This window comes from Bacillus rossius, chromosome 7, assembly GCF_032445375.1.
Source record: "Bacillus rossius redtenbacheri isolate Brsri chromosome 7, Brsri_v3, whole genome shotgun sequence".
NCBI classification, from domain to species: domain Eukaryota; kingdom Metazoa; phylum Arthropoda; class Insecta; order Phasmatodea; family Bacillidae; genus Bacillus; species Bacillus rossius.
In genome coordinates this window covers 65,512,588-65,526,956 of record NC_086335.1, presented here as the reverse complement: position 1 = coordinate 65,526,956, position 14,369 = coordinate 65,512,588, and the positions used below count along the sequence as shown (strand labels likewise).

The following is a 14,369-nucleotide window of genomic DNA, read 5'->3' as shown; positions in this document are numbered from 1 at the left end:
GTCCCCCCACCCAAATCCCAGATACTGGATGGAAATTAAAATAAAAAAAACAATATTTTCCAAACCGGGAATCGAACCCGGGATTTGTGGCCCACTGTCCAGAAGACCATTAAAATTTGATATTGAAAATGCAACTATATTCTACTCATTTATAATACATTCGTTCACGCTGAGAAAGAAACATGCTCGGAGTAACCTTGCGGTCGTTTTGACGCCAGTCTTCAGCAACACAAAGATAATTGGCACTGTAAACACAACAGGTGGCAGGCATAGAAGAAGGAGATGGAGATCTAAAACGAGAAGAGTGAAAGAGAGAGAGAGACTGTGGGGTGATTCGGAGGGGTGGCGTGGAAGGGAGAACCACTTTCATTTCTCTGTGGCGGGCGTTGAGGGCGGCCAACCGGTTCCGTCTCAGGGCTGCCAACTGCAGCTCCTCGGCGAGGTTGGTTCGAGGCGCGACCGCTAGGAGCACGCGAGGCGGACAGCAAGACGCAAGCCGTACCCGCGACACGCACCTGCAACCTGGTCAGCGCGGAGACGACTTTGTTTCGAACGGCGGGTTTGCTTTCGTTATTGTTGTTGTTGCCTGCGCCGGTGCTGTCTTACGAATTGCTTGTGGAGCTTAGCTGTCGGTGTGTTGTGTTCCGTGTTCACGTGGGTTGGTTTTACTTCCTTCTCTCCGATCCGCTGTGCGTCGATTATCTCACGGGTGGAAAAAAAACTGAAGAAGGAATTTGAATCCAACAATGACCTCGTCACAACCATCGAGTCCGACGGACAGACAGAAGGCGATGTTTAGCTGGAGCGCTAATTTAGGGTGAGTAGTAACTGGCAATTAATTCTAAGAGCATGAGTACTGTACAATCTTCGCATGCAAACACATCTGCTTGTTTTTTTTTCTCTTCCCGGTTACTATGGATCGAGCGTCCTCGAGTGGGAGAGAGAGTTTTAGAGGTTCTGAAAGTGAGAGTAGCGAAAACCTGAGCTTCAAGATATTTTTTTTTATGCTGAGTCACGCTTATACGCGGTGAAAAATGAAAATATTTGTAAGATCCAAGACCTCCTGGGATACAAACCTTCAAGCGCAACAAGAATAGTAAGGGATAATTTTAAAAGTAAAAATTAGTACTCGTTGACAGTAAATAATGAAATCCTTGCATTTCAGTCAAGGTCAACAAAAATTTATGCCTACAATTTCACTAAACTTAACAATAAACAGCCAAATCGTGGCTTAAAAAATAAAATTTAAAAAAAAATTCTGTGATAAAGATTAGGTATAAAAAATTTAGGATATGGTGGGGAAAAATAAAGGAGTTTATAGACGTTTCTGTTGGCTGCAATTTGTTAAGGTGGAGTATTTATTGCTGGGGAGAAGGACCGATTACGACCTAAAGAGTAAAGATGATGTTGATTTCCACGTATTACCTACCTATTGTTGTCGAACACCTCTTGTTATGACAATTACGACAATCACTTTTAGACTAGCTTTGCATTAATAACAACTAGCTCAAAGAAATACGTTAAAGATCAAGTTTGTAACTTTTGCTTAAAAAAAATAATTGTGAACGTTATCTTTGCATTCTTACAACTTTATTGAAGGATGATGGTTAAGTAATGCATGATTCTCAATAATCCTAATAATGAGTCTACGCCTACCTGGTGCGTTGATTTCAGATCGCAGTGTGTTTGAAACACTTCACGTCAGTTTGGAATTAAACTACTCCTTTGTGCGTCGTATTTATTGTAGGCTAAATAACATGAAACCCCCATAGTTCTGGAGACTTAATCAGACTTATTTAATCTGGAGATTTAGGTACCGAAACTTATTTGTGTGCAGTAGACTGTTGAGCATACTTAAACGAAAAAGACTTTCCACAGTACCTAACCACTTTCAAGTCTCGTTAACTGTATACGCACCACAACAAAAGCAATACGCGTCGCAGTCCACACCATTGTCATAATCTGGATGAGCGTGCCAATTTTACCGTTATCGCCATTTTATTGCCAGTAATGGCGCAAATTAATATTTTAAACAGATTAGCGGGTAACTGCGAGTTTGTTCACGTTTGTGGATTCTCGCGCGCCCTGATGGCATGTCAGTTGCTCGCAGTTAGTGATCAGCAGCGGCGAGAATGTCCTTGCTACAATGTCGCGTAAACGGAGACGGATCACGTAAACGAATATGGATCCCCCGTAACATTTCACTATCGCGTCTGCTACTTCCACAACGCATGGGAACGTAACAAATGGCAACCAGAGAGATTGCATTTCAAGGTCACGAAAAATTTATTTAATTAAAACAAAAGTGCTTCGAAATCAAAACACGGACAGAGTTTACATAGATAAAATATATAGACGATAAAGTAATAATAGAACACTAGATATTCTTGTACTTAAAACAAGTAACGCATTTAGAACATAAACAAACATGGCTACCACCGCAGCCAAGTACTCGACTTCTATTGGCCGCACCGGAGCTCAGCATCGCCGAGCTAACCCGTGTACGAGTCCGTCTCCGTCTGCGTGCGGTTGTGGAAACTCTGTTCCGTGAGATCCGTCTACGTTTACGTGATTCGTGTCCGTATCCGTGTTGTCGAGTGGGTCACAGTGTGTGCGTATATTTTGACGTTTGTGACTCCTCCTATCAGGGGAGCGTAAACCACGGACCAGTGTTGGCATAAAAAAAAGGGGGGGGGGGATTTTCCAGGCCACCCTTTCCTTAATTTTAAATATAAAATAAGCAAAAAAAGCACCGAACGCAATTATTTTTACATGAATTAAACAATAAAAATGACATAGAAAATATCTCAGTTACCACGATAAACACGAATGAACATAATATGTGCAATTATACTAAAGTAAGTTACGTGTGATGGATTTTAAGATGATTGAATAGATAATACTTCAGATAAATAATGGTAAAAAAATATATCCCATGTGATTTTTTTGTGAACAGTAATTACTCCTATGTGAGTGCAATTGCTCCCATGTGAGTTTTGGTGACCATTAATTTTTTCTATGTGAATGAGGTGCATATATTTCTTAATCCCTGTGTTTATTTTTTATAAATTATAATTAATTCTCATTAAATTTTGGTTGTCTATGAATAAGGTAATGCTCTTACTACCTAACATAAATTATTTAATACATTCTATTTTATAGTTACAAATCAGTTTTTTGACTCCAGTATAAAATTTGCTTTTGAACACACAGGAGATATTGTCGTGGCAACGACAATATAGTGAAACATATTTCTACAAATACCTTTGCATTCCGTGTCGAATCTTGCACAAAATGTCAGGAATGACACATGGATATAGAAATCGCGGGAAGCATGGCTGACGTTTCCGACGGGATGTTCCCGTACATTCCCCGCCATGCACAGGTGTTGAGCTGGGTGTTGGCTCTGTTGCTGTAACAGTAACAGTAGGTCGTGTGCACAAAGATTAGACCGCCATGTTGTTGAAGCTACTGATTCATAATAGCACATAGGAAGATCGTGTACTTAGGAGGGAAATTAATACATTTTGTTCTGTTACGGACGCAAGGCACAACATCCAATGGGAGTAAAGTAGGGTACAGTTTTGGCGGGACTAGAGAACGGTTTATAATTATCAATAATTTTAGGGCAAGAAATTGTTCGAGATATTAAAATGCTCAGGTGTGTGTAATCCCTCCTATAAAATTTAATTATTATTACTTATAAAAGGTCACTAGCAATTGACGTAAATAAAATTAAAAATGTTTCGTGGGTAGAATGGTAAACTAAAAATTCTACATGACCCAAATTAAATTATATCTTTGAAAAAAAATTGTTCACAAAATGCTGGTCAGATGTCGTGGGATAATCATTTGGAAGTTAATATAGTTATTTGCTGACATTACCAACATATTTGCTGATATTTCAATTGTGAACCAATTTCGTGTGCGCAGTCGTGCGTACGACCTGCTGTGCGCTCGCTTGTGTGTTTTTTTTTTTTTTTTTTTAATTTTGAGTCCAGATTTAGGCTCCTTTGTGGGACCTCTTTCCGTGTGACATTTCAGGAATTCGAGCGCCCACGGGCCTCGGAAAGAATCTCACGACTTTTGGTTGGTGCAAAGCGCTTGGGCCGTTAAGCTATGTCCACACTTATACGCTTTCACCTTCCTCTTTCCTTTCCACTTGCAATTCCTCTTTCTTTTCAACTTTCCTCCAACTGCATGCGTCTAATGCATGCCTCTGACGCAAGCTATAGGCCTACCTGTCAAAATTGGTGCGTCAGTTTCGTTCAACACTCACGATAGATGTTCACTTGTTGTGCAGCTTATTTAGTAATTAATAGTGATAAAAAGAAGAAGAACCACATGCAATGCTCAATATGCCCTTTTCAGAAATTTCTCAAGGATGTCAGAAGCCAACGAAAAATTGAACCCATGGTGATTCGTACCTCTCATCAGCCCCTGAACCTGTCTTTTTCTTACTAACTTTTTGTGTTCTTTCAAAAAGTATGAGCACAAGCTTTTTATTTTATTTTTTACGCCCTGAACACAAAGATTATACTCCTTTCCCAAGTTACTTAACGCGTCGTTTCGAACGGTTTTGTTTGTATACAACTTTGAGGAAACATCCCACAAAGCAGGACACTCCTTATAGTCTTCTATAAAATTTAAAGTCTCCTCAACCGCGGACGGCATGGCTTCAAAAATATCAAAAGCGCAAGGAAAGACGCACGAAATCTCCGAGTTGTACGGATCGGCTTTCAGCACCGTGTGCGCAACGTTCACTCGCCCCGTTCAACTCCGATGACGCATGCAACAACACATTCGTCAGTTGCATTCCTCCGTGCGCTAGACGCATGCATTTGACGCGCGTAAAAACGCACCAGTGTGGACATACCTTTAGCGGCCCTAGACGGGACTGATCTCCAGCCTTCTTGGATTTATTAATTGTTTGCTATAATTTATGCTTCGAGTTGTTGAAGTGAAAACTTCTATAGGAAGGTTTGGATATAGGGACTAAATTCACGTAAGTCGTCATCGACATGGTCACATGACACAGGTCGACAACTAATGCACACGACATATATCAATACATATCTTATTAATACGCGTCTTCAGTGCTGTGCATCAGTGCTGTGCATATGTGAATAGAATGTGTGTATGCAGTAAAAAGTGAGTATAAAATATATTAATATTCTCATACAGATATATAGTTTGAATAACGAAGAAAACGGAGTCTTTGTAGCAATATAATCTAGAAATTAAGACCTTTATTATTTATTTTTTTAATACCTACAATTACTATGAAATGCGTATTTTATTGTAATTTAGGAGTTATTTTACTAACGTGATAAAACAAATTTGCCATTTGATATTTTTTCGTAAAAATTACGAAACAGTCTCTGATTTTTATTAAAAATTAATTTGGATATCCAAAAATAACAACTGTTTGTTTATGGTTTTAAGTTTACACTTATGTCGGCAGTCCTCATGATTGCTTTGAAATTATTATCAACTCTATCGGCACGGAAGTTACGTTGCGATAACACTGGTTTCGATCAGCGGATGCAATTGTCGAAAGGAAATTACTGATTATTTTTTCACGTGTACTGCAGTGAATTCCAATCCCACTATTTTAGACAGAAAAAAAAAGTACCAGGTCAACTGTCAGTTACCACCATAGTAAAAATCTTCACATGTTAACATATTGACATATTAGTCCACAGATGTTGATATCAAAGTAGGTACATAAAATGAAATAATAAATCCGCACACAAAAAAAATTACACTAAGAGAGTTAGTTGATTCCCCTCACTTCCGCACTTGAATACTGCAATGATTTGCTACAGTTTCAATTTTGATTTATTTATATAGATTTCTGGCATGACATGGCATAATACCCACGCAACCTTTCTGTAGCCTAAAGCCTGGTGTTTACTAACGGAATGCAGTCTGTAACCGGCTGAGAAAATAACCTATTATCTCAAGCGGGCCGCTACAAATGCATATGTAATTATATATTTTGACTTCCTCAAGTACCCAAAAAGTGTGTCTGCGGGTCAAGAAAGTCACGAAAAAGTAATGAAACTAAAGGACTGGTCTTGAAAAAGTCAAGACATAAGGAGTAAACGGCGTGGGAAGTCACAAAACTTTAATTCCCAGCAGCCGTTTTCTAACTTGCATCCTTAAATTTTTTTTACGAACAATCCTTCAGTGTATAGTCGAGCGAATCGTGGTCTTGGACAGGGAAGGGGTAGGGGGAGAATGCGCTTGCCCTCCTTGAATTTAAAACCACCTTACTGTAAAGGCAATCATAATTGTGGAACGGGAAAGAAAAACGTATTAACAACAACGCCAAAAATATCAGTGAAAGAAAACTTTACTTTTTTTGAATATTGTAAAGATTCCGCTTATTGTATTGCATATATGCATATTGCCTAGTCCGCCGGGTGAGATTACTTGAGTTGGCTACCCTCACGCGCAAAGCCCTTGGTCCGCAGATTCGACACCCCTCCCCCATCTTCGATATATTTCATATCTTGATTAATTTTGCTTACATATATATATATATAAAGAAAGTTTATTAAAAGGTAATGGAAAAGCTAGGTCCTATATGAACTGTGATACGGCAGCTGTGGTCTGAATGGGAAGCCTACAACTCACGTAGTTTCGGTTGCCTACCACGTTCGTGCAACTTCGGATCTCTCTCAAAAACTGAAATTAAAAAAAAATCGAAGGGTTAGGTTAGGTTAGGTCAGTCACAACATGCTTGTTTTCATTGGAAACTTCTGATTTAGCGGCTGAAGTGGCGTTAATACCAAAACGCAAAACTTCGGAACTCTTCGGAAATTCTTGCAGGGAACCGAAACTACGTGAGTTGTAGGCTTCCCGTGGTCTGATGGTTCATGAAGAGCAAGATGGCGGCGCTGTCCGGCGGGGGGCTCCGGAGAGCTTGTTGCTTCTCCGGGAGCGCGAACTTTCCCGGCCGCGGCGTGCGGGCCCCGCTCACTTTCCCTCCGCCTCGCGTGCGAGCAGCTCTCCGCGGCGTCCAGCCCCCGCGAACACGTCCCTCCACTTCCGGCGCGTTGCCTCACCCGCCCGCGTCCGGCGCTGCTCTCGGCCCGCCTGGTCAGCGGCTTGTGTGAGGGAAACCTCGAGGAACTGTTAGGAAGGGCATCACTTGGAGTAAAACCTCGACGAATTGTAGGAAGGGCATCACTTGAAGTGAAACCTCGAAGAATTGTAGGAAGGGCACTACTTGAAGTAAAACCTCGAGAAATTGAAGGAAGGGCATCACTTGAAGTAAAACCTCGACGAATTGTAGGAAGGGCATCACTTGAAGTGAAACCTCGAAGAATTGTAGGAAGGGCACTACTTGGAGTGAAACCTGAGGATTTGTAGGAAGGGCATCAATTGGAACGAAACCTGAGGATTTGTAGGAAGGGCACTACCTGGAGAGAAACCTAAGGATTTGTAGAAAGGGCACTACTTGAAGTGAAACCTGAGGATTAGTAGGAAGGCCACTACTTGAAGTGAAACCTCGACGAATTGTAGGAAGGGCATCACTTGAAGTAAAACCTCGAGGAACTGTAGGAAGGGCACTACTTGGAGTGAAACCTGAGGATTTGTAGGAAGGGCATCAATTGGAGCGAAACCTGAGGATTTGTAGGAAGGGCACTACCTGGAGAGAAACCTAAGGATTTGTATGAAGGGCACTACTTGAAGTGAAACCTGAGGATTAGTAGGAAGGCCACTACTTGAAGTGAAACCTCGACGAATTGTAGGAAGGGCATCACTTGAAGTGAAACCTCGAGGAATTGTAGGAAGGGCATCACTTGAAGTGAAACCTCGAGGAATTGTAGGAAGGGCACCACTTGAAGTAAAACCTCGATGAATTGTAGGAAGGGCATCACTTGAAGTGAAACCTCGAGGAACTGTAGGAAGGGCACTACTTGGAGAGAAACCTGAGGATTTGTAGGAAGGGCACTACTTGGAGAGAAACCTGAGTAATTGTAGGAAGGGCACTACTTGGAGAGAAACCTGAGTATTTGTAGGAAGGGCACTACTTGGAGAGAAACCTGAGGATTAGTAGGAAGGGCACTACTTGGAGAGAAACCTGAGGATTTGTAGGAAGGGCACTACTTGGAGAGAAACCTTAGTATTTGTAGGAACGTCGCAACTGTTCTCTTAGGAATCATATACTGTGTTAGTCTGCGCTAACATCGTTGTGGTTTTCCAAAAATATCTGTTTTTTCGCTCAACTGTTTCTTACGGTGTTCGTCTGTGCTGTCGTCACTGTTTATTCACATTGCTGGGTTCACACGTGCGTCTCTGTATAGCCGTTTTTTTTTTAATTTTTATCATTTAAGTTTCATCGATGAGTTATTCTGTTTGCCGTTGTGCACCGTAAATTTTCTTTGTAAATGGAACATAAATATTCATGTAAACTTACATATTTGTACATATTACGTGAAAATAACTGTATCACTACAAAATAGTGTTACCATTTATGCTTTGTGTTGCCCCAGTACCTACCTCCAATATTTAAAGTTATTTGCAAACAGTTGTTTTAATAGTTTCCAGTATTAGCTGCGCATATTTAGCACGGTAAAACAAAATAAAGCCAAAAGTGATATAAAAAAGTTAACTTTTGTGTGGCTTTAAAACCAAATAAATAAAACGTTTATACAATAACTTCATGCTTGTAAGCACACACATATTTTAACTTAACACACTCTTTTAATATATAACATTTATTTCAAAATAACTTTACCATCGACAGTGCAAGCTCTTTACATATTTTTTTTTACTAGTCATTATTTCTATATAATTATTGTACAGCGGGATTGTAAGTTTGTTTGCAGGAAATCAACTAAAAACTGCCAGACTAGTTATACAAACTATATTTCACTGTTATGAAATTACATCATTCATACTGAACGAACAACATGAGAACACATAAATTTGTTCGTTACTGAGGTTAGATGTTACTGCTCGTACTGCACGTGTTAATGACACACGAAACTACAGTAAACTCGTGGAATAACATCATGTCAGTGTCAAGAAGACTGCAAGTGTCCGCTCTACCACTCTGGTTCTGGGGTAGAGCGCCTGCCTTGTGACTTGTAGGACCCGGGTTCGCGCCCCGGCTCCTCCAAGGCGGATTGCCCAGATAAAATGGCGGCATTTTCTCTGGTAGGAATACAATCCCTTGTAACAAGTCAGGCTACCAAAGAAACGGTGGGTGGAACAGAAAAAAATCTTCCAGGTGGCTTCCAAATGGGGAGCCCGTTTCTTTTCTTGGGCTCCCCATGCGGTGGCCATTCCGGGGGTTTCTCCGGGGGAACGGAGTTTTGCAAAAATATTTTTTGTACTTTTGTAGCGTTTTAGTTTTTAGTAACTGTAGCATTATCATTCCAACATGTTATAAATAAAGCTCAAACAAACGTTTAAAACATCATAGAACATTTTGCTTTTGTACAAAAATAATTTAAATAAGTATGCATCAGTCAGTGAGTGGTTGTGTGTTCAACCATTTATCGATATTATTGACGGTTGAATTCTAGTCAGAAAGCTTTGTTTTGTAGTATTTTGGAATTTTTCGAAGAAAAAATATTTATAGGCACATTAATTTTATTCCTAAAAAATTTCTGAAAAACCACATCGTTTTCAATCTTTAACACGCACACACACGTGTTTAGGTGTGAGTATGTGTACCAGTATAAAATTCAGACATAAATAAAAAATTCTATTTATTTCAACATGAGGAAAGCCTTTGATACTTTCCAACACAATATTGTGTTAAAAAAAGATCATTTTTAGGCCTCGTCAAGCAATGCGTGGTGTGTATGTATGTTTTAAAATATCTTACAAATAGACAGTCAAATTTGCTAATGCAATTTCATGGTATTAGGTGTTTGTTGGTTCAGACATAATATCCCGGTTTGGATTAAGAATTCCAACTTGCAATTACAGAATTAGTGACACTTTTAAAACCATTAGTAACTTTAAAAATGTAAAAAAATTATAACTCTTTTTGAATAATCTAGAAACATTCATTCGCAAAACGTTATTTTTAACTTTTGTAATCTACATATTTATTTTGTATTCACCATTTTAGTTTCTGATTAAGATTTTTGTAAAAACCAAAGTTAATATGAACTTTATCAATCTTTAGCTAACTGTGTGTTGTGTTGTTTCGTGTTTTGTCGCAAAGTTATTGATGTGTTTTTTGTTGTTATTTTAAGTGTCATAATTCGTTTATAGGTGCTGTGAGGTACAAAAAAAACTGAATTTAAATTTGATCTGACAGTTTTAATGAAGCAGAATAATATGCCACGCATAGTAATATATTTTTTATTTCCTAATATAAAAAAATAATTAAATTTTAGCAGAGTTTATTTTTGAAAGGCTGCAAGCCTGTGCAATGCCCACCAACATTCGATGTACAAGCCTATGTCTCTCCTAGAGCGCCTGTGCTGCTTGACCTGTGCCTACAAACTACACTACACAAAAATATTTTCCTCTCATTTCAGCATCTTAAAATGATGTACATTTATAAGTTATACTTCTTTAGGCGCGTTATGAAAAAAATTATGAGAGTGAAATTTTAAGATGCGCGCGCACCATGTAACCGACATTTTCACAGATGGTGGACCCACGTGTATGAACATAAACCCACATTAGGGGACGTACCAAACGTAATGGTGTGCCAAATGAAATTTTATGTTAGTGAAATTACCATGGAATTTATTTTGGTAAACTAAAATAGTAATAGTAAATTCCAAGGTTAAAGAAAAACACATTATTTTGGTATTACATCAAATATAATACACATTTTCCTCGTAAACTGTCAGAGCAGTGGTTATACTGCGCGGTCAGTATGTTGAGGGGCCGTTGTTCAAAACTCGGCTTCTTTAGGCGCGTTATGAAAAAATGAGAGTGAAATTTTAAGATGCGCGTGCATCACTGTAACACAAAATTAACAGGCTCATTAGGTCTCGAAAAAAAGCGCATGTAGGCACGCTCGTCGCCTCTGATCACATGTTTCTAGTTTCTACGTTCACAACACGTGTTTTAATTTTATACAAGTGTGAATTATATATGTGCTAATAAATTATATTCAGTAGTGATTTAAATGGAATATTTTGATTAATATTATTTACTATTCGTAAATATTAGTAAAAAAATTGTGCTTATATACTTTTTCAAGTGCTCCAATATGTGGGCTATCCTTCAATCCAAGATAGCCGATTCCTAGGGTGGGTTAAAAGGATTGGGTGCAGAGAAAGGAATTAAATCTACTTTGTGACAATAGACGGTAGACGACCAACCCAGTATTTATGTTAACAGCATCCACTGCATTAACACGTGACGTGTTTAGGATAAGTGATATGCTCGCAACGGTGCTTTGGGAGCGGGGTGCGTGTTTACTGTCGTATTTTAGACTGAAGAACCCTAGGAATCGGCCGTTTTGTTTGTTCGATATATATACAATATTTTCTCCCCCTAGCCCACACTTTTGTATAAATGCTGTCATATAGCGTGGTTAGACCGTGATGAAGGTTGTTTCTTAGCTCTAAGGTTTTGTCCGATCATGGATGTTCGTCCTTGAAAAACTTATGACCAGAATAATTAAGGTTCATTTATTATGAAAGTCACAGACGTATTGGATAAATCACGGAATCCAAGGAGTTATATGTTCTAAAGTTGTTGAAATCACTCTAGTTCTCATCTTCATATGTTGCACGCACAAGTGGTTTGAAGAGAGGACAGGAGCAAAGATAGCCACGCTGTGTGTGGGAGTTGCCCTAGGAGCGCTACCTCGCAGCTTGAGAGCGCTCGGTCTACCTGCGTCGCTAGTCTGTGGCTCGGTATACCTTTGTCGCTAGTCTGTGGCTCGGTCTACCTGCGTCGCTAGTCTGTGGCTCGGTATACCTTCGTCGCTAGTCTGTGGCTCGGTATACCTTCGTCGCTAGTCTGTGGCTCGGTATACCTTTGTCGCTAGTCTGTGGCTCGGTCTACCTGCGTCGCTAGTCTGTGGCTCGGTATACCTTTGTCGCTAGTCTGTGGCTCGGTATACCTTCGTCGCTAGTCTGTGGCTCGGTATACCTTCGTCGCTAGTCTGTGGCTCGGTATACCTTTGTCGCTAGTCTGTGGCTCGGTCTACCTGCGTCGCTAGTCTGTGGCTCGGTATACCTTTGTCGCTAGTCTGTGGCTCGGTCTACCTGCGTCGCTAGTCTGTGGCTCGGTATACCTTTGTCGCTAGTCTGTGGCTCGGTCTACCTGCGTCGCTAGTCTGTGGCTCGGTATACCTTCGTCGCTAGTCTGTGGCTCGGTATACCTTCGTCGCTAGTCTGTGGCTCGGTATACCTTTGTCGCTAGTCTGTGGCTCGGTATACCTTCGTCGCTAGTCTATGGCTCGGTATACCTTTGTCGCTAGTCTGTGGCTCGGTATACCTTTGTCGCTAGTCTGTGGCTCGGTATACCTTCGTCGCTAGTCTGTGGCTCGGTATACCTTCGTCGCTAGTCTGTGGCTCGGTATACCTTTGTCGCTAGTCTGTGGCTCGGTCTACCTGCGTCGCTAGTCTGTGGCTCGGTATACCTTTGTCGCTAGTCTGTGGCTCGGTCTACCTGCGTCGCTAGTCTGTGGCTCGGTATACCTTTGTCGCTAGTCTGTGGCTCGGTCTACCTGCGTCGCTAGTCTGTGGCTCGGTATACCTTCGTCGCTAGTCTGTGGCTCGGTATACCTTCGTCGCTAGTCTGTGGCTCGGTATACCTTTGTCGCTAGTCTGTGGCTCGGTCTACCTGCGTCGCTAGTCTGTGGCTCGGTATACCTTTGTCGCTAGTCTGTGGCTCGGTATACCTTCGTCGCTAGTCTGTGGCTCGGTATACCTTCGTCGCTAGTCTGTGGCTCGGTATACCTTTGTCGCTAGTCTGTGGCTCGGTATACCTTCGTCGCTAGTCTATGGCTCGGTATACCTTCGTCGCTAGTCTGTGGCTCGGTATACCTTTGTCGCTAGTCTGTGGCTCGGTATACCTTCGTCGCTAGTCTATGGCTCGGTATACCTTCGTCGCTAGTCTGTGGCTCGGTATACCTTTGTCGCTAGTCTGTGGTTCGGCCCCACGACTGACCCCCCCCCCCCCCCTTACACCACACCAGTCCCTTGTCGTCTCCGGGACGGCACGTGTTCCGGGGGAATTCTTGTCGGGGTAACCGGTATTTCCGGAATCCGCGCCGGGTCGCGCCTTCTCTCGGACAACTTCAGGGGTAGGGGGGATAAATCCTGGCGGATGGGGCTTGTCTTTACAGTGGTGGCAACTCTCCGAGCTGTCGGCTCGCCCGGCGGCAGGAATGCAGCAGATCTACACTTCCCCTCCCTCCCCCGTATGGTTGTGATATTCTTCTCCCACGTGGAACATCTTAGCGCTCGGCATACGGCATTTGGAACGGAGGAGTCCCGTGAACGGAACGGAAATATATAACAGGAGGATCTACGGCGGATGGCGCGAACCAAAGTTTTCAAAAGCCGAAGAGAAATGTTATAAATCAACTGGTTTTTTTTAAACATAATGGCTGTATTTTATTTAATAAAATTACTTTGATGAAAAATCAGGTAAAAAACTGATTTTCAATATTTTTAGATTTTTTTTTTTTTGCTTTTATCGGAGCCGTTTTATTACATGGTTTAAAATTTCGCTCTGCTAATCAAATGATTCAATAGTTGACGTAGCTGCTCCGGCAGCGAATTCTATTGACGAGTGCGGAAACTACGTTGTGATTCGCGTCCGGAACTGTAGTTTGTAAACACATTGTGCTTATATATTTATCATCATTATCTGCATTGTTAAAAACAAAATGATAAAAAATTCTGCGTTAAATTTTTTATCCGAGTTTTGTGCAACACGAGAACACGTGAACTTACTTAGATGCTACACATCACTGGCGAGTAGGTCTACTAAAAAAAAAAAAAAACTTGGTCACAAATTTTTTCAGACATTTGTAAAAACATATCTCACAAATGGAGCTATAAAATCAAAGTTGTACGTGTTACCAACTGCAGAAACACAGAAATTGAACGACATCATGTCATGACGTCATTGAATGTCGTGATGACATTAGTCAGGGGGAAAACAAATTAAGTTTGAGTATTTGCCTGACCTTATACAAATAGTTGATGACGTACATCTGGCTACCAAAATCTTCTAAAAAAAAAAAACGCAAGTGCAATGCTGATACGGTGGGACATCCGCAGAAATCGTCCTGAATTAGAAAACTGCACGGAAACGCAATATCCAACGAGACTGGTGAATCCGGGCCTTAAGAACCTTCACATGTGACGAAATCACCCTGGTCAGTAGAGCTGTAGCAAACCATATGTATTCGGTAC

At 41.0% G+C, this 14,369-nt stretch overlaps 1 protein-coding gene across 1 annotated transcript in view; it reads left to right on the top strand.

Moving 5' to 3' along the window:
• The first annotated feature begins 407 nt into the window (after positions 1–407).
• Positions 408–14,369, top strand: part of LOC134534228 (ABC transporter G family member 20-like) — a 203,045-nt gene continuing 189,083 nt past the window's right edge. The window contains exon 1 of the mRNA XM_063372499.1: positions 408–817. Coding sequence (XP_063228569.1) covers positions 747–817 — 71 coding nt within the window. The 5' untranslated portion in view covers positions 408–746. The remainder of the gene's footprint in view (positions 818–14,369) is intronic.